The sequence below is a fragment of the Atta cephalotes genome, assembly GCF_000143395.1.
Source record: "Atta cephalotes unplaced genomic scaffold scaffold00003, whole genome shotgun sequence".
Lineage (NCBI taxonomy): Eukaryota > Metazoa > Arthropoda > Insecta > Hymenoptera > Formicidae > Atta > Atta cephalotes.
The window spans coordinates 6,513,378-6,535,172 of record NW_012130067.1 but is presented as its reverse complement, the minus strand read 5'-3'; the positions used below and the strand labels follow the sequence as shown (position 1 = coordinate 6,535,172).

General features: G+C 33.1%; 1 protein-coding gene across 1 annotated transcript in view; it reads left to right on the top strand.

Annotated features, from left to right (window-relative positions):
- Nucleotides 1–21,795, top strand: part of LOC105625613 (Down syndrome cell adhesion molecule homolog) — a 93,161-nt gene that overhangs the window by 62,088 nt on the left and 9,278 nt on the right. The window contains exons 2-3 of the mRNA XM_012206935.1: nt 3,004–3,170; nt 7,080–7,290. Of these exons, the coding sequence (XP_012062325.1) occupies nt 3,004–3,170; nt 7,080–7,290 (378 nt within the window). The remainder of the gene's footprint in view (nt 1–3,003; nt 3,171–7,079; nt 7,291–21,795) is intronic.

The window sequence follows — 21,795 nt, the reverse complement described above, 5'->3', positions numbered from 1 at the left end:
TCATATTGAAAAATTTACTATTCAAAAATGATTTTCGATAGCTGATATTATCTATTTTCAAAAGTATAAAATTATAAAGTATGATCATTATATTGAAGAATTTGCTGCTTAAAAAGTGATTGATAACTGACAAGAGTATCAAAAAGCTTCTTTGAAAGGATATATATATATATATATATAAGTGACATACTTCTGCAGTATCTCAAAACGGACAAGAGAAATACTAATAATTTAACTAGTGCTTGCTAAACCTTGGCTCTTGTCAGACAACTTAGGAATGGAAGGAGTTAATTTGCGAATTTCATAGGACCCTTTCTCTCTTGAGGGTTCACCAAGCTTATTACAGTAAATAGCTTAAGCGAGGGTGCCCTGTTCGGCCTCCCTTGTTCAGTTGGGCCTTTCATCTCGCAAAACTCATCTCGTTCTATCTCTCCCTCCGGTCTACGACCTAAAGGATACAGACCGTGGAATCGTTATCACTTTATCAAAGTCGGGCGTGGTGTTCGCGCCGACAGGAGAAAGACCGTGCTTTCAACCGACCGTATCGTTTATTAACGGTTTAACAGCTTCGGGCAACGTATATTGCATTAAAGTACGAGACATCGCGCCGATTAAACTGTTGCTGTGCCAAGGAAAAAAGATTGTTCCGCCACGAACAAGCACGCGAACGAGAAACGCCTGCTTCTACGGTATATTTAAAGCGTACTACGGTAATGGGATAGCGACGCGCGCAACGATAAATGGTTTGGAAGCAAACCTTCTTAACCCTTGCATAGTTCCTTCCACTAAATTTATCGAGTAAAAATATACCTTAGCGATACATAGTTCTTAACTCTCCGCCAGTAATGTGAGGCTTTAAATGCACAGTCGATTTTTTTATTGTGAATTTTTTAGATAAATTTAAATCTGTAAAAAATAAATAAAATGTTGGGTGTATGCAGAAATTTTGGTCTTTTTTTTAATTTTTCTTTTATTTACGCGTAAATATTTTTCTATTTTTTTTTTTTAACAAATTATTTAATTGATGACAATTGACATTAACAGGTTTATCCGATTGAAGGGAGTCTTTTAATAGATCACTTTTCATATCTCAACAAATCACAAAAGGATCTTCATATCAACATTACTGTCTTTAAAATGACAAAACTAGTATTTGCACTAGTATTGTGAGATACATTACATTACCTTCGCCAAGAATAAATGCGCAAGATGTGGATCAATGATAACGATTTATGAGAATGCAGTTTTCTAAATAATAATCTCGATGCTTCTCTTCCTGAACTTTAACTTTTCTTTTAACGTTAAATTTAAATATTATTATACACTATGATTATCTATTTTCTAAAGTATACAGATGACCATCATATTGAAAAATTTACTGTTCAAAAATGATTTTCGATAGCTGATATTATCTATTTTCAAAAGTATAAAGAGCCAAGAAATTGTTTCAGAAATTGTTATTTTTGTTTCTTATTGGAATTCATACTGAATATAATGTCAAATATAAAACTTTTTGTTGCTCATCATGTTCACCGTTATTTTATAATATTATGAGCATCATTAAATTATAAAATATAAATTTCAAATAATCTGATATCAGTCTTACAAATATATGAAACATATTTTGAATTTATTTTATTCAAATTAATTATTTGAATTTAACATACTATAATTATACCAGAACGTAAAAAAAAGACTAAAACTTCTGCATACACTTATAATCCAATTTCTATAATTATAGTAAAAATTCGTTATTAAAGCTTTTACAAATATATAGGAATTTTTCAAATTTTTATACAGTTAGAACAATATAAAAAAATCTGCATTGAAATCTACATCGAAAAGAAATTGCAGACAAAGAGTGAAAATTTTATTGCTGATGGGAATTAATTTAACATCTCATTTATATTACAAGTTCGTTTAACATAATAGTAAAAAAATAAAAGTTCAGTTAAATACGAGTTGCTTGATGTAATAACACATTCTCAATTAGCTCGCTACATTTTAATGCAATGTAATTGTACTTGTAATAAAAAATTATATTTGTAGTAAAAAAGAAAATTAAACTAATAAAAATTAACATTAGGCGATGTCAGTGCAATGGATTGGCAGTTTCATTAATTCACATATCATGCATATAAGAGGATGAAATCTCGGGCGTGAATTTTAAAGCTGGCAGGTTGAAAGAACATACCACTATGATTCTTATCGTCTACCGAAACGAAATCAGCTGAAATCCACTTTAAAAGGTGCAAATCCAGGCGGTTTCGATCGGTGCAAATAGTAGTTCGCAATACCATCAAACTATTTCCACCGGGGAAAATCGTGATTTGAATGGTAATCACACGACGCAGCAAGCCACTAAGTCCACTTGCACGTCTTCTATGCAAATAGACATGACTTCGCTTTTCCGCCACGCACGTATGAGTCTCCACGGCACATCGCGCTCTCACGATCTGCGAACACGAGAGATATATCTCCGAACGAGATTGCATTTGCTGCAGCGGAGCAGGATATGTATGACCTATTCGACGATGTACTTTCGAAGCTTCGCTGCTTGCACGAGGTGGCCATTCGTATAGATCTGACGTACTGATGGTTCCATCGTCGTATTTCTCTATTTAAAATTACCGAGATAAACGGTCGGATGCACGCACTCCTGAAACTGACTGCAGAGCAGTGCTCAATCTAAAGTAGTTTTTTCTTTCATTACTCGGCAGATCATATATTCCGCAAAATGATGATTCATGATATGGGTGAAAAGGTTTCAATGAAAAAAATTTAAATGGAATATTTAGATGAAATATTTTTTATAATTTTATTCGTAATATCTGAATGTGCAATAATAAATATACTCTTACATTATTACTAATTGTTTTAGCTATTAGAATCATACTCATGTGATAATTTCTGTGTTTATACAAAATACGATTTTCAATATGTTTGCGAAAATATCTTTATTGATTGAAAGTTGAAAATTGATTGATGGAATAGTTTTTCCAGAGAGCATTGCGTACGAATCGCACGTTTTTATGGCGGATACCTTTCAAGAACGCACAACAGCGGAAATTGATTCATACTTTGACACCACAATGCCGTCCAACATCACTGGTTTGGCTGGAGAAACTGTTCAATTGGCGTGCAGAGTGAAGAACATCGGAAATAGAACGGTGAGTTTAAAATATCTTTTTTTTACAGGTGCTTAAATTTTTAGTATTTATATTATAAATAGGAATAAATGGCTGACATAAAGAAATGAAATTAAATTTTATCGCGCACAATAGTCGAGAAATTCATTCGATAAATTTCATTTCATGTTAAAATTTCCGATTCGCTTGTCACAGAATTACGTATTCCAAGCAAATCTTAAGCCTTACAAGTAGCAATTCAGATTTTGACACGGGATATTGGCAGGCGAACAAGAACCAACGAGCCACAAACACGCGAGATAGACTTGCCCGAATAATGCACCAAACTCAGGAGCGATGAACCAAGACAAGCGGCGTCGACATTTTCGAAATGTCGCGTGAAACTACGTCTCTTTGTTGCGGGATTATGCGACTCAATGAGTCGCATAATGAAAATGTATTCTCTAAAACTTTTAAAATGAATCTCACTCCGAAGAGTAAAATTTTACTCTTAAAGATTGAAAATTGAATCATTCTTTTTCAGGACTGGCTCAATTTTCACTCTTTAAAATGAGATTCCACCTCAAAGAATTTAAAGGTGCAAATAACGATGTTTACATCAAAAAGCGGGAAAAGAGAAAATAGCGAGATCTCTCATAAATTAACCAGGAACAAAAATTCCATGTCTATTATTCCAGTTATGTAATTATCGTCGCTATTGCGGTATCGCGATCATCAAGATTTCAATTTCATCCTAACTCAGACCTCCATTGTCGATTAAGTTAAATCGGTTCCGCTCGTACCGGTCCGTAAGACAATTTTTTTCACTTCGACGGTTAAATCAGTGTTTCGAGTAGGTCGGTAAATTAACTCGAAGGCGGACACGGCCCTTGGGGAATTTATCTTCCACTCTAGGACCTCCGGGCGTCCTCGATTTCTAGCATTAACGGTTCACGGCACTACTCGGGGATTAGCGTAGCGGTTAAGTAGAAAAGGACGATCTTTGTCAGACTATGTCTTCATGCAGATTCGGTCGGGAGGTCACAGTTTTAATCCCAGAGTCTCATTTCTATGCAAAGGTCGATCTTTGCGTTTATGTCAGCCGCGGCTACGTATGTACCGTCTAATACATTTCGTTGACATTATGCATTTATCTGTAGAGATGCATGCGATAATGAAGCTTCAATCATGATAATTAACACTCCATTATGGTGATAATGATAATGCTGTATTATTGCATATTAATATCTCGCTACCTGAATATATACATGTGTTCGTATATGTATATGTATTAATATTGCGAGAGAACGTCAATGGAATTGCTCGAACAAAATTATGCACAGTCTCTGACTTTTAGTGAAAGTGCAGGAATATAAAAAAGCCGAAAACGATGAAGTTACATGAAAAAGTTGCGCCTCTGGCGGATAAGAATAAGCGCCACTCTTTCTCGAGGTGATATTAACTATAAAACTCGGTCTTGCGTATGCAAAAAGATTTGAAAAAGGAAGAGCAGCAATCGCCATTATGGCAGTCATAGTGCGTTCTTGAGTTTTATCCACTCGCATATTTCTGCCGAAGCTATGCACGACCGTGTTTTTTTTCTCTTGCGCGCATATCGTGAATTTTATTATGCAAAAAAAGTTTCCCACGAGTATACTGGACAGATGATGTTTTCTTTTTGTGAAACGTATATTTTAACAACGCCGGTATACTCGAGCGGCAATCGCATTAGATCGACAATAGGAAGCTCTAGCAGTTTATATTTCTGATAATACTCGAGCGTAAATGCACGTCGTAAGTTTTGCCCTGCAATCGATCACAATATGTTGTTGCACATGTTTGTTGTTGATTTACGTATAATATATTATGCAAAACAACATATTATAACGCAATATAGAATATCATATTGTGCATCATTTTCATAAAATAACAAAGCTTCTGTTGATTTTTTTGTTTCTGTTCTATGTTTAGAAAGGGATTCGCTTGCACTACAACTTATATTAATTATCCTTTATAACAATACTATGAAACAAGATTTTGTTTTGAATGCAGACATTAAAACAAAGGTAGACAGATTACTGAGTATTAAATGAATCATTGAATGAATTGGTATATACAATATCTGAATTCACAGACATAATTAATTAAAATTATCGTTTCTCCATTGTTATTTTTGCATAAATAAACGCTTAGCTAAAACGAATCAGTTAATGATATTGTTTCCAATTTACCATTGGTAAATAAAATATTATAGCATACAGATAAAGTTTAACGATTTTCGCGAAATCGCGTATGAATCATGGACGAGCTTTTCGTACAGTGTGTAGACTAATGTAATCTGTTAAAGTAACAAAAACCATTGAAATTATTAAAGCGCCAAATTCGTCAGTATGATGTAATTTCCAACACGTGAAGAAATTACATAAATTATGTATGAATATTATTACGGCTCCAAATCGATTGGATTCTTCTGTAATTAACAACTTGAAGAATTTCTCAGCACTATTCGAACTTGATTGTCATTTTACATCCTGTCTATAATATTTATCATGTCACCGCTATCATACTGATATAACGATATAATTCTAGCGATCAATACTTTGTATTCACGATATTATCAGATATTTTTAATAACGTAGTTTAAAAAAAATTTAACATAATATCGTTAAAAAAAATTTAACGATATTATGTTAAAATACATATATATCATGCCTATTCGTTTTCTGTTCCATAATTTCTAATAGAAGTTAAGTGAACAAATTTGCTATGCCTATTCGCCTATAAATAATTGCAAAGTACGAGAATCGTCGTTGCGCCGAGATTGTAGTCATACATCACGGGGTTATATAGCATTAAACAAAGACATGAAGTATTCCAGCTGCGGCGAATCTACTGCACTCGTAAATTCTCGGGGCTAAGAAAAGGGAGAGTATAAAGTTTTATCGTCCAATCTTACGAGCAACAGGGCGTGAGGAGCGGTGATAGTTAGCAATACGCGCAATGCTCGGTAACTCAAGATTTCTGCATTTAGATTACAGGAACCGATATATTTTTGTCATATCTTTTCTTAACTACTGATTTATGACGAAAACACATTATCACAATTCAATCTCTTTTTTGATGCTATAAATGAATATAAAATATATTTGATTAATAAGTTGCTTTTACTTATATTTGGAAATCGAAAAACTAGAAATATTAGGTGTAATAAAAAGAAATCCATTATTTTTCCATTCAATTTCATGCAAAAATAATTTCTTTTTATTACACCTAATATGTAAAAATAGATATTATCTATATCGTATTTTCATTGAAAGTAGTTTGAAGGAGCTAAACGAAGAGGAAATATCTAAATTATTATATATATAAAATTAAAATAATAAAACATTTTTTGACATTTTCGAAGATGTTTAAATAACTTTAAACATTTAAGGTTATCTTCTTATTGTTTGATTAATTATTAAAATAATAATTTGCTGCTCCAAAAATAAAGTAAATAAGTACATTCACCTGTGGAACTTTCGCGGTTATTAATGTAAAAATAATATATTTATATGGAGATAAATTTTTATTTTATTTTTTTACAAATAATTGGAACATACTTATCAATAAAGTTAGCTGCAAATGTTTTGAGTCTAGATATAAATACTCTTCAATGCACAAGTTAAGTAAGTTAAGTAAGTACAAATTTGTAAAGTTCTAATTGTTTGCGAATTATATCTTATCGCCTTATAAATATATTATTTAAGTACTAATAACCGTGGAGATTCATATAGACAATTCATATAGACGTATATTTCTTATATAAAAAATTTAAAAATAAAAATGTATTCAATTTTTTTGCTTCCTAACTGCGCTCCTATTTATCCTTTATATTTTTCCTTTAATCTTAAAAATAGTTTCTTTGAATACAATTATACAATATAAATCAATGTTTGATATTCGCCTTAGGTTTCATGGGTGAGACATCGTGACATTCACTTGCTGACAGTCGGCACTTATACTTACACGAGTGATCAACGTTTCGAAGCGATGCACAAACTCCATACAGAAGAATGGATTCTCAGAATACGATATCCGCAGCGAAAGGATTCTGGTATCTACGAGTGCCAAATATCCACGACTCCACCCATTGGTCATCCTGTTCGTCTGACTATAGTTGGTGAGTCATAATTGCCGTATAATCATAACGAACAATAATTCTAGCTTTAATAGAGATGCATGAGAATTTGCATCGTAATTCAGCCTGATTCTATCCTGGTAAATACAGCGATTCATTCATTTCTAGAGTACATTTTGAATTATGTTTCATTTACATAAAGTTTCCAGTCATATTAAATATATTCTTTTAATTCATTTTTTTATAATGAATATTAATTAAATATTGAATATCATCAGACAATAAAATTGAACAGTAAAAAAATTTCAAGAATAAAAAAGAAAGACGTTATATATTAAATTATCAGATTCTTCTCCTTCATTTGCAAAGAAAATTCACTTTAATTTCACTTTAAATGATTTACACAATCGATATTCTTGTTCTCGTCAAACGACTAAAATATCTTTAAAATGATTCGGCATAATTATACGAGAAATATCTTTATATAGATTGTAACAGATTTAGAGAGAGAAGAAAATTGAAATTGATCTAGAAATTAAATTATTTAATAAATGTTTATATTATTGATAAAGAAAATTTAACCGCGAACAGTCATCCAAATGTCACAATTCAATCGGAAATTCATGTTCAGTTCTACGTAAAAATCTTCTGATTTATCATGATTCATCGAATATATCACGACGATCGCCATGAGTTTGCGAGACCCAACTACGTTTGAATAATTTAAGGTACGTGTAAGTCGGGAAAAATTTAAGGAAAAAAACGTGGAATATTCTCATAACTTTTCCTTTAAAACTTTGCTGGTCATTTTAAGTATTGAGTAGAGGTAAGAAACCCTTTGCAAAAGTTACAAGCTAGTGGGCCTCGTGGGAATTGCCAGACGATCGAAAGAATCATAAATCAATGCGAGGAAGTTACTTCGAGAAAATATTATTAGCGACGCGTATAGCAGACGAACATTGTCTTCAAGTTTATAAGATCGAGAAATTGCACATACGTGACATAAAAAACATTTTTGCAATTTGCAAAAAAATTAATGTAAGTCAAAGACGAAAACAAAGATGAAACATTTCTTTATTTATTAAAGTATGCAAAAGAAACGTAATTATACAAAATTATACAAATTAATTTCTTGAATAAAATCTTTAGAAAACTTAAAAATACTAAAATTTATATCCTTTAAACAATTTAACAGCTTTATTTTATATCCTTTACTTAAAATGTATACGTTAGTAAAGAAGTATCAGCAGAAAGTTACCATCCGAACCAAAGAAATGAAATCAAGATTCGCATCTCACACAAACAAATCAAACAACGAATATTTCCTCCGTGACATCTATATCTTCTCAATAGATAGCGACAAATCTTCCGAAATTTTCGGTCAACAGAGTATTCTTTCTTTCTCGGTCCAGAGTCCTTTCTTCGATTCATCAAATCCCGAGTTAGAGAAAGCTTATCGCAATAGGTCTTCGAGAATTAATATTGTTAGAGAGGGATAAGCATTTCGCGAACACAAATTACGAACGTGGCCAATTATCGCGAAGTTAATAAAGCCTTTTCTTGAAGAAAAGAGAGGCTTAAGAAAGAAAAATCGACATCTACTCTACCAAACTTGCTTTTTCTTGTTTTTGTATCATCCATCACACTGTCCCATTCTCTTCGTCTTCTAGTTTCTTCTCTCTTTCTCTACCGTTTCAGATCTGTCTTTTTTTTTGTTTCATTAAATTCCATACGTCTCTCAATCTCTCTCTGAAAGAAAATGTTTATAATTTTTTCCGATCTCTCTTCGTGGTATTTCATCATTTAATGTAATGATAATGCTGGCTTCACTCACAATCAGAACATCGAAATTAAAACTACAAAAACATATAATATTTTTACTTCTATTTTAATAGCAATATTGATTTAAATGATTCCCGGATAAATTGAAATCATTTTGTGAAATTTCTTATTTTTGCCTACAATAAAAGGAAAATTTTCCGAATTTCCTCTTTGAAAGGATATGAATTTTGCAATTTTCATCATCGTTTCCATTAGTTTTGAAAGAAAAGTGCTTAAAGATAATTTCAAAATAAGTCAGAGGTGAATGATTGCCCAATTACCCACACTTGTTCTCACTGCGTAAGTGCATAAGTGTTGAGTGTGCAGAATAGGTAATATATAATAGCGACAGGATAATCTGAAGCAACCCTATAAATTACATCCAAGCAATTGATCGACGTGATAGGAAAGTTCCCTCTCCATCTTTGTCCATTTAATAAAGACGCTGAAGGTAACACGAAGCGGATTGAAAAACAATAGTCGACCTTTCAGCGGCATTCTTGGCACGCGATGCCCGTGAAATTGTGACGACAAATTGAGCCTTCTCAGGAGCGAAAGATTCTTCTTCAGTATTGCACCCTTTCATCGTTTCGCTTTCTACCGCGATCCATATCGATTGCCTGAAAAGAGACCGATCTCGCTCTCCATTTTCACGAAACTTCTTTTAAACACTTATTCGTCTTTCTTTCTCTCTCCGTTTCCAGATCGCGTCATTGCTTGTCGCTACTGCGATTCACATCGTTCGACTCGAAGATACGATTTTTAAATGGTTCGACATTTATCATAAGAAGTGACGTGCAAGGATCGTGAGATCTGAACGTAACATGAAAAATTCTAGGAAATTTCAAAGCAATACTTATATCTAATATTGTACGATCGAAATCGTTTTTTCTCATAAAACAGAAAGAATTATAGTCCCGCGAATTTATTTAGTTAATTTATAGAGATATTTATAGAGATCTGTTGTTATTATAAAAATTTTTCTTCACTTTACTATAAAAAAAAAAATAAAAGAGAATATTTTGTCATTCTGTTTAAAACATTATTTCCTTTAAAATTGTTTTTAAAAATCTATTGAAAATCGATATTTAAAATTTAAACGATACTGCTTTTTCGATTTGGAATACCAATTCCTTTTAATATTTGTTATTCTGTTTAAAAGGTATTATTTCCTTTAAAATTGTTTTTAAAAATGTATTGAAAATCGATATTTAAAAATTAAAATGATACTGCTTTTTTATTGGTATAATATCTTTATATATCTTTATATATCTTTATAATATCAACAATATTAAGAATCTTTTAGTTTAGATCGCATTGTGAGAAACACAATCAATACTAGAAAAATGCCTATTATGATCAAAGCTGGATCTTTATTGCTTTAAATAATTTAATCTTGAATCACTAATATACACTATATATGTATTTGCATATATACCATATTGTAGTCTTTTAGAACTTTAGAACGAATTGTTTTTCCGGACTATAAATTAAAATTATTCTAGTAATCGCGAATTAAATTGGCAAGTAATTTATTAATTTGATGCTACCATCAAGTATTACATTATAAAGATGTTAATAAGTTGAAACTGTTAATAAATTTATTGCGAAAAATATTATTTCGGCCGGATCTTGAATTCCGTACTAAAAGAGCGTCTTAAAAGATATATACAATAAGATATATATGCAAGTATATATATATATATATATATACTTGCATATATATCTTGTATATATATATAGTGTATAGTATATTAGTAATTCAAGATTGAATTATTTAAAGATCCAGCTTTGACCGTAATAGGCATTTATAATAATGTCATATCCAGATTCAAGTTTTCAATTCACTTTAATCATACGAGGAGCAACACTTCCTTTGATGATCTCTTTAATTATCATTTCTATTATTGCTCACGTGATGATTGGTACGCTAGAGAAGCTTCGTCATCTGCCTATATAAGAAATAGAAAATGATTCATTACGAATGCAAACATTATACCATTTGCTGACGTTATGAGCAAAAAGTTATCCTGGCTACCTTTTTTCGTGGTAATATTTCTTTTATCTCGAGTTCGTTCGCATTAGTCCTCTTTATTCTTCTCTATCTTCCACTTTATTTCATCTAGGAAGGCAATAAAGGATGTGAAAGTTTTATCTTTTCATTTGCTTCTTTGCTTTTCTTTTTCTTTCCCTTTTTTCTTTCAGATCTGCCGACGTTTGATAACCAAATTGCAGACACCCCAAAACGAAGTACCAGAAGCAACTCTCTCTCATTAGAACAGCTTAAATAATTTGTCAGATCGATAAATGAGTTTACATCCGGATCCGTCTGATTCTCATTAAGTCGTTGTCAAGTATTGAATCAAACGGATCGCGATGTTCATTTCACGAAAGAGCCAAAGAGGAGAAATGAGTATCGCTCTATTCGCAATTTGTTCTCGTTACCTCGATTGAATGGTCGTCAACTTACTGCGAGTGCCGCCGACAGACCGATAAATCATTTGCATCGAAAACCACCGCGACGTTTGTCTATAACGACACATTTGGACCAGTAACACGATCGTTTTCATCCTCTTTCATATTGGTGTTCTCAATCGTTTGTAATCGATTGGGAAATTCGTATCATACGATTTGAGTTAACTGAACAACAAGCGAATCATCATTTGCATCTTTCGATCTATTACTTGTAAAATGAAATATTAATGTAAAGTTTCGTATGTGTGTGTGTGTGTGTGTGTGTGTGTGTGTGTGTGTGTGTGTGTGTGTGTGTGTGTGTGTGTGTGTGTGTGTGTGTGTGTAAGCTTTTATAATTAAATTTATTTTACGTATATTTTTTTCCAGCCACAGCATTTTTACAAAAGTCACTCATTGTATTGTAAAGTTTTGCGTTTAATTTTCTTCCATAGTGGAGTCTGAATTTAATTAAAGATACTGTTTTTTGCAATGAAAGAGTTCAACTGCCACGCGATTTTTAATCCCCGTTTGCTCTAGAAATAAAAATAATTCAAATGAATAGACAAAGAACGTGAGAAGAAATGCGAGACGAAATCAATTGCGGTTAGTGCGGAAACGAAATAACGTTGAGAGATACTCCTTAAAATTCTCACAATTTCAAAAGCGAAATTTCGAAAATTTCACAAAACAATTCTCCACAAACAATATATCGGACATTGTCCTCAATTTGTTGTTATCAAAGTTTCAACGCTGTGTCCTTCCTCTCTCGGCACTGGTAAAGCAATATAGCCTTTTCACCCGTGAATCAATTTCACAGCCGTCACGTACTCGGTCAAGTCGTTTCTCATTGACGTTAGCGGTAGTGAAAGAAAAAGAAATTTCTCGAAAGGAAGTGAAGGAAAAGGAGCATCGCGAAACGGATGGGCAGTTCGTAGTTTTCGTTTGTCGCAAACGTGCGTGGAAAGTTAAACTATGCACATGCAGCATAACGAATTTACGTTACCTCTAGCGTACAGAAGTTTTTAACCATTACCGAATAGCCTGGCTAGTCGGGACATTAGGCAGCTAATTAGCGTTCACTAATTAATTTTCGCACGGATGCCTAAATTAATGTTTCATCGGTCGAAGCCGCGAACTTACTAAGTGCACGACATGATATCACACAAAAATAGAAAGAACAGGTTATATTATTACATATTTTTTAATCAGTATGTTGCAGCGCACTAGTGATCGCAAAGAGTCTTCAAGTGTGCTAAATTGGAAATTGTAGAGAAGGTAATAAGAAGCGAAAAAATTTAGAAATAAATAAAAAAAGCGAGTGAGGCGCGAAGTAAAAATGTTTTTTAAAATGTTTTAAAAATTGTGAAAATTATTTAAATTTTGTATATTTTGTTTACTCTCATTTTAATCAAAGTAATATATCGCTATAAAATCATTTTTGATTAAAAAATAAGAAAAAATAAAAGTTTTTCAAACACTTTATTCTTTATATATGTTTATACATCTGAATGTCGTGTTAGCTGTATCTGAAGGACCATGCATTATGCTCCTAATGATGTACCTCAAGAAATTTAGCTCGTTTAATGTACTGCAAATTGAAAACATAAACGCTCCAAAAATTAAGTTTTTCAGAAAAAGGAAAAAACTACTTCTGAAAATTATTGACTAATTAAATAATAAGGCAATAATAATGGCAAAGAATATGCTCTTCCAAACGATACAGCTAATATATGTCAGATTGTCAAATATTACACACATACAAACACATGACATGCATTATTATCCATGAATGTAGACCAATTTAGTGAATGTATGCAAAGTTGGCTTATGTTGGCCAAATCGTCTAGAGGACGATAATTTTTATCTTTAGAAAGACGATCAAATCATTTTTGTCATTTGTGTTTCACAACTCTTAAAAAAATCATCCTTTTTGAATTGTGATGATTTTTTGATATCTTATAAAATTATAACAAGTTCGGAATAATTCATCAAAAGTGACATAATTCGAAGTATCACCAACATTTATGTTTATCTTGAACAGCTAAAATGACTGAATTTAAAATAAAACAATTTCTTGTTCAAACTTCAATCACTAAAACTCTCTTAACTCTAAATGTTATCTACAGAAAACTCTGTTTTATTTATAAAAACATAATTCAAAATTGTATTATTCTTATGGAAGGTATTATATGTAGAAGGAAGTATTTTCTTGAAAACTTTAAGAACAACATTATTGCTATTTGCATGGATTGTGAAGTTAAATATGTTTTGATAATTAATAGAGTAATCTTCAACTAATTCATTCATGATAATAACTCGAAAATCACGTTTTGTGAATTATATTACATTTAAAGGGAATAATATTATCATTATTTGCATGCACATATAAGTTCAATATAATATAAGCTTTAATTAATAAAAATATAATATAATCTATAGCACTATAAATTAAATCATAAAAAAGTATTGAATGTATTAAAAATAATAAATGTACAACGTTTAAATTAATCAGCAAAAGGGTAGCTATATTTTTTACGCAGAATTTGGAATATTCATTGAGTATGCTCGCTACGTTAGCGCGGTAAAAAATTAAGCATATTAAACTCATTATCGTCATAATTCCAGCAAGTGGTATTAATAAAAAACTATAACGCGCAATAATAATCGGGTATACTTCTTTACTACTAAATTTCCGTCGTACAACCATTAGGTTCTCGGACGATGAGAAACCTGTCGTGCGTTCGTGCATTTATTACGAGGTAAGTGCTAGAAATTGCGGCATGAGTGCGCGTAAGTTCTTTGAAAATTAAAGAGGCACCCACGAATCCATTAAACGTAAATTTATCCGCCACGTCCATTAAGAAACATGATTACCAAGATCATCGTGAAGTGCTACCGTGTAAAACTCGTTACAGAAGTAAACGCAGTTATCCTCATGTCGTGCCATAGCAGATTTGCATTTTTAATGAATGGTACGCACGGATGTAGAAAATTTGTTAACGAAAAAAATGATCAAACGACCACCGCGTTGGGAAACTGTAAGATCCATTAATTGGAATTACGTGTAGTAATAAACGCGCGTAATTTATCTGGCTTAAACGAGCGTTCGTACGAAGGTCTTGTCAAGTATTCAATTTGATAAGCGAGCACTCGCTTCAGTTTATGTGCGTCTCAGAAACTTTGTTCCAACGAATTAATGCCGTCCACGCCGGTCGGCAATGCAAATATGGCCAGTGGCTTGCTTATGACGTAGTGTATTCAATTTGTCAGAATTTTGGGATGTTCCGACGTTCGCGTAACTGTCCATGGGTCAAACTACTGTTAGAAATCCTTCGTGCACACAGGCACAGGGTGAAACCTTGTGCAAATCATACGACAGGATTAGGAAGTGAAATACACGAGTGGATGGTTCCTAGAGAAAACTGGATCAAGATAATCCTACGGAGATTTGTACTCGAACAGTAAATGCACAGAGAAAACAGATGGTGATCGCAAGTGTATATCGGGAAACTGCCTGTTTTCGGAGATGTAGATACCTTGAAATTCCGGACGAGGGACGTTTCCAAAATTTAATAGAGATAACGTTGAGTAATGCAGAGACGCTAGTGCGGCTAGTGCAATACGATGATACAGTACTTCTTGTTGAATTCCAGATCGGTTGTCGTTTGTTAACTCTTGAATGCTACACTATGGAAACAGCATACTTGAGTAATGACACATCAACCCAATCCAATTGCTTAAAACTTTCATAAAAATTAACAATTTTTTTCCAGTCAATCATGTATCAGACATTAAAGAACATTAATGGTACCAATTAAATGTATATCTTTATTAAAGATAGATAAATTTAAATCTGTAAAAAATAAATAACATACAATTCGACTTCTATAATGATAAAAATTTGTTATTATAGCTTTGATAAGTACATCAAAATTTTTTCAGACGTTTATATAATCTAGAAAAATAAGAAAAATTTGCTTTGTTTCTCCCCTTGCTGATGGAAAAATTAAAATTCCATGTTGCCGGCGGAAGATTAATAAAAAAGTAACAATGAAAAAAGTATTAAAAGCATTGGAAAAAGAAAACCTAGCAGTCATATCGAAAAGATGTTTAAGAATTAATTAGCTTCATACAACGTGTTATTATGTACAATAATTAAATCAAGGTGGAATTCGTATTTCACGAAGGATTCTGTAAAAATAGTCGCTCTCGTTTTCTTTACAATGGGACAATCGTCAGCTTCGTGCCAGTTCGTGTTAGTTTGTTTGTCAGTACTCTCACAGTTTATTCTCGGTAAGAGATATAAATTTTGCTCGGAATATTGTCTTCGTACAGTTTCCCGCGAGGTGCATATACGATTTATCTCAATTTCGTCATTTGAGACGAGCGCTTTGATTGGCGTAACGCAATTTTTGTCACGGTAGTAAAATTATGTTAATTGAATTTTTGCGGTTTACGTTACTTCCACTAGTGTCAGGCTTTAACACTTTAATCCTGAACGTTATGTCCGCACGCGGACACTCCATGCTGCGCGATTGAAACGCTTTAGCGTTTTGCTGTATAAGCCGCGTGATTTCGTTATACTTTCTCATAAATATTAATAAGGAGCTTGACAGGTTGCCAGGCGCGAATTTTGCGAGAGAATACGTGCATAGTTAAATACATATACGTTACAGAAAAGGACGTTATAATGCAAAACGTCATAGTTCCGTTTCATTATCGATTAAATTCACGTTAGAGCGTGATTAACATCAATAAATATTTTGTTCCAGCTAGAATTTCAAATGAGCAGCAGCTTGTCGCGTTAATGCATGTTTAAGCGGTAATTAATGCGCAATGAAAAATACGCTCCTTCCTACGCTGTGTAACATTATAAAATATTCACTGGTAGTTTCACGGGGTTAAAAGAATCGTTATGAACCACCGCGTTAGATCGTATCGCGCACACATCGAACACGATGTTGGTCGTATTTTGCACTCGCAAAAATAGCACAGTGCACTTAAACAACGGACCATAATTACAATGCCATGTTAGTAAGAGCCGAGTATTGTTATCACGATGATCCGGTCGGCCTATACTTTATAATTACACGCCCCCTCAGCACGAGCTCGCCTACATCCTATAGTCATTGAAATTAAAGGTTTCGCATTTTCAGCGACGCCTCGTTAATTCGTCATGATGTCGGTTTCGTGCAGCATATTACTAATAAATCGTCCGACGCGAGGTACACATCCGGCTTTCGCCGAAGTCGAATCGACAATGGCGACGACGTATGTGATTGCAAAATAAAGGTGAGCGCGGGGTACAATCAAACGCCACGATTTAATTGCTTGCGCCGCGCATCGCGGTATCGGTATCCGCATCGCCAACCGCGATCACCTGAATATCACTCTTTTTTTTCCGATTCGCAACTTCGAAACTAATTAAAAGTTGACTACTAGTGATTCCGTCGGCCATAGTAATTTCTTTCACCGAATACATCCGGCATTTATTCTCATTTTATTGATAATCCCCGTTACAGCCTCACATTTTTCGTTCCTATACGCAACGTAAACAATGGTTCAGCTTGTTTCATCGAGTCAATTTTGTTAACTTAGATTTCGCCTTCATCAAACAGTTAGATTCAATCACCAAGCTAGTTCTCGTAAGTTCTCACGATGTTCACTTCCAGGCTCTTTAGAGACTACAGTTGAAGTTACCGATAATAGCAGCTTTTAACGACAGGGTGAGATAGAGAGATTTCCCAATCGTTACGTACATATACATATATAGATAGAGGACAATTTCCAGGAAACATTGTTTAATCCTGTTCTACGCCTCGAACTGTATATACATTCAAATGCAGATACGGCAAGAATATTACGACATGTTGGGAAAACAAGTGCAAATATTCATATTATAATAGTTAATTGTATTATTACTAGATAGTAGACATAAATGATCGATACTAACGAGAAAGTAAAATTTATTTCTGAAATTACAAGCAAAATAATTAGTTAGTTTTTACAACAGTAAATTGTATTTTATATATATAAATTACAGTTAATTCAATAAACATTATATTTCAAGAATAAAAATAATAGAAATACTATCTTTGTTGCCCAATGGATTTTTATATTTATATTTGAAATATTTATGGAATATCAGATTTCTCTTATACTTCTCCCGAGAAGTCCACTGTATATTGTAACAACAAAAGCTTACAACGATCGAAAAGAAATAAAAAATATATGTTATTTTTGAAGCGGTATTTTGTAGCGGTATTTTGTATCCAGAGCACAATTCTTCTGAGAGTTTTTAATCTGATTTTCTAATAATTCTTTTATATATTTATATTCGATAGTTAGGTTGATGTATATAATCTTAAAGAAAGACAAACTAAAATCTATGCAAATTATGGCCGTATTGTGTAAATAAAAAATAAAAAAGAACTTGTATTATTTAAAAGATTAAAAATAATATTTTTAAAATATATTAATTTTTTTCTGTATTAAAACTTTAAATATAACCGCCGTATAGATGCAACGAAACGATACATTCAATTTCAATTTCTCAAGAGCCTTTATATTATGAAAATAGTCGCGGTCGAATCTATAAGCCGTAAATCGCATCCCGTGCAAGGGGAAATTCATCCCCTCGTAATAACGGCGTTGAACTATTTCGAATATCCCGAGGACAGAAATATATCACCACCCGAAAACTATTTGGCAGCGATGTGTGACCACAGTGATAGTGTTCATGACACATCTATTGCGCTAACGACAACGTAATCTCTATACTCTGACAACGATATTTTTCACTCCGATATCTCTAGCTTTCTCGTTTCGCTGAGAAAACTGCTGTGTCATTTTTTTATTCAAAGAAGAATTTTATTTAATGTCATTAAATTTACTAAGACTCCAGTTAATTTCGATATGTATATATATATATATATATAATATAATATTGATAAAATTATTAATATTTATATATTAAAAAGGTTCAAGTATCTTTCTTAAAATAGAAACGTTTATTGAAATGTTTAAGAATTGCAAAAGATTGTTTAATTCATCTAGTAATTAAATCAATTCTAATTATAATTTCTTGAAGACCGATAAAATAAATTCGATACTATCTCCAATAACGATCAGAGATTTTAACCACTCATATCGGTTATCTTCACGAGTATAATCGGACGATTGCTAGGAAAGCATTGCTTAATCCAGTTTCGATAATCCTCTCATCGTCGCTCATAGACGGGTAGACGTTTCCTAGAAAATAGAACAGGATTAACAGTTGCGGACGGAGATGATCCGCACGGTCGGAATAAAGTTTCGTTAGCTCAATATGGCGCCGAATGATTTCCGATCCTGGCCGGTAGCCAAGCTTCTTCCGGTCGGTTTAGCTGAAATAAAGGATGTCATATTGAGAATTTGAGGAAAGTAATGCCCGGCCGGCCGTACTGGACACCATTGTAAGCCGTGCGCGGATTGTCGGAGTCTGCCTGCGGCCTGGAAAATGCAGGATTATCGCGGACGATAAAACCAGTATGTTCGCGGTGGGGAATAACGCTTCCCAGGTTTGTTAGCTGATCGCGGTTTCAAAATAACCACGAGCTTTTATCGAACGTTTCCGAAAGGAATTGTTTTCGTGGTTGAAGGGAACGAGGTATCGCATATGAAACATATTGCCCGATCAGTTCCATTGCTCGTTTGGTTTTGTTCGAGTATATTGTCGATAAAGACATCCGTAAAAAGACCCGTTTATGGACGCTATGCCGCACAAATGCGATTCCTAAAGCCATATGTCTCTTCACTCGATGAATATGTATCTAATAAAAGTTTTTCTTTATAAAATTGAGTTAAATACGAATAAGATCGTGATTTAAATCCTGTCTTAATAAACAATATTAATAACGGTAACGGTCAACTAATGAAATTGAGGGTAAACGATAAAACGAAATCAAATCATAAAGATAATATTTTTCGCAATAAGTTATTATAGTGTTTTAAGATGCTGGTGGCATCATAATTAAATCGACAATCAATTTAATTATTATTTCATTATGATATTATTATTTCAGCTTTAATTTATGATTGCGTTTCAAGTCTGACAATAAACGACGCATAGTTTAATGTATTTAAAATTTATACATATAATAAATGTACATATAAAAATATTACTGGTAACAAGATCTCAGCCGTTCTTTCCTTACTTATTTAATTTATTCATATAGCTATTTAAAGATTAACTTATTATTGTTAAATTATAAATTGTTTTACAACTTTAAAACGATTAAAATTGCACGAAAATCATCTATTAAACTTCATTTTCAAACAATATACTTTTTCTCAGAGAATACAATGATCTACTACAGTTGCTCTATTCTCGCCACGAGATAACACGATCGTTCTCGAGTCGAATTGGCAGCTACGAAAGTAATTAGAATTCCTAATGGTTGCAAGTACGCTTAAGTAAGTGCCAGTAACAACGCATTATTAGGGTATAGATACTCGAGCAGCTTTTCTCCGGGGGCCGAAACTTGGGATAGGTACTCTAGCTAAGAATCTCGCCATTACCGTCGCCTTTTGTGTAAATGGCTCTTGTTCGGTAGTTTAGCCGTAGTTCCCTTATGGGCGTGGCGGAATCGCTTGCCACGAGGAGTATCGTAATGCAGGTGGGCATCCTGGTTCATGCTCGAGAATGCGTTCTGATCGCGTTAGTATCCAATGGCTAAGGCGGAAGTACCGAGCTATCTCATCGCCGATAAGACATTAATCCATAAAATATTGTACGCGTTTAGGATAACGTCGAGACATTAACCATTATATGAAGATGCATATCTCCCGTGTAATATATAGATGTATTGCGCGCGAATGATTCGATAACATGCGATGCAATATCAGATGAAAGCCATGGAATCATGCATGCATAGAGTTAACATACTCGATAACCTATTCTTTTCATAGCTCTGATTTAAAAAGAAAAAAAAGGAAGGAAAGGAAAGAAATATATTCTCTTGTTAAAAATATTAATAAGTAATACGACAAACTATTTTTAGTGTTGATCTGACTGTTTGTCCATTCGTTTGTCTATTCCGATTGCTTGTCTGCAAAATTTCTCAGAAAACTAATTAACTTTTTCAAATACTATTATATTTCGAAGTTCTTCCAAGTTAGTTACAAGTTTTTCGCTGTATTACTTAAAAAAAAAAAATGGTACTTACCAAGTGTCCTTTTCTGATGTTAATGTCAGCTTTGAAAATGTTGTTTTTTAGGCAATAAAAAGGCACTTTTTTATTCATGTTCATTCACACTTTTAATGATAAAATAGAAAACAAATGTTTGAAGTAAAAAAAAGTTTTAAGAGTACTCAATAATTATAATTTAAAAAAATTTTTTTAAATTTATCTTTTTAATAAAAAATGTTATATTTAAACAAATTTTTTAAATTTATTATTATAAAGTACTCTTGTAGAGTATTCAACTTTTATTTCAAACATTTTTTTTTCTATCTCTCACAATTTTGACGATATTTTCTTCGAAATAGAATAACCGATTTTTTCTAAGGGGTATTTTATTCCTTAAATATATATATATATATTTAATAAAAAAAATACCCTTGTTTTTATCTAAAGAAATATTCAAAGCTCATCAAAATCAAAGGGAGATATACTTTGGTGCATTTGACTTACATCTGTTGCAAAGAGTTTATGATATAAAAGTATTATATATGAGCATAAGAGAATTCACATGATAAATACAAATGTTACTGTAGCATAATCTCCCGAGCGATTATTCACTTCACCGCGTTCGAACCACGATATATTATTCTCTTATCGTCGTTTCACCCTTCCGTGAATGACGCATCTATCGGTCGTGATCTCCGTGCGATATTCCGTCGGAGGCATACTGGCGAGTGATGCGCAATCAGTATGACACAACGTTGGATATGCACGCATGTCGTGCACACATGCACCGAAATGTCCGAAATGCACTATACTTATATCCTAGACAGCGTGACGTGCGATGGTACCCAACACAGTAGTCGATGTTCGCAGTTCGTCGCAGACGAACCTCCATCGATCGACGCATTTGGACGCAATTAATTTCTATCAGCAATGGCGCGAATGGAAGATCATTATCGACGTAGGAATGCCCATGTTTGGCCACGAACGGACAGACGGGCGGGTCCAATGGTAACTCTCACTCCTGACGATATAGCGAATAACGTATGGGACCCATAGAGTTCGTGTTACTGGAATCATCCGTTACCAGGCTTTCTCCCGCTTG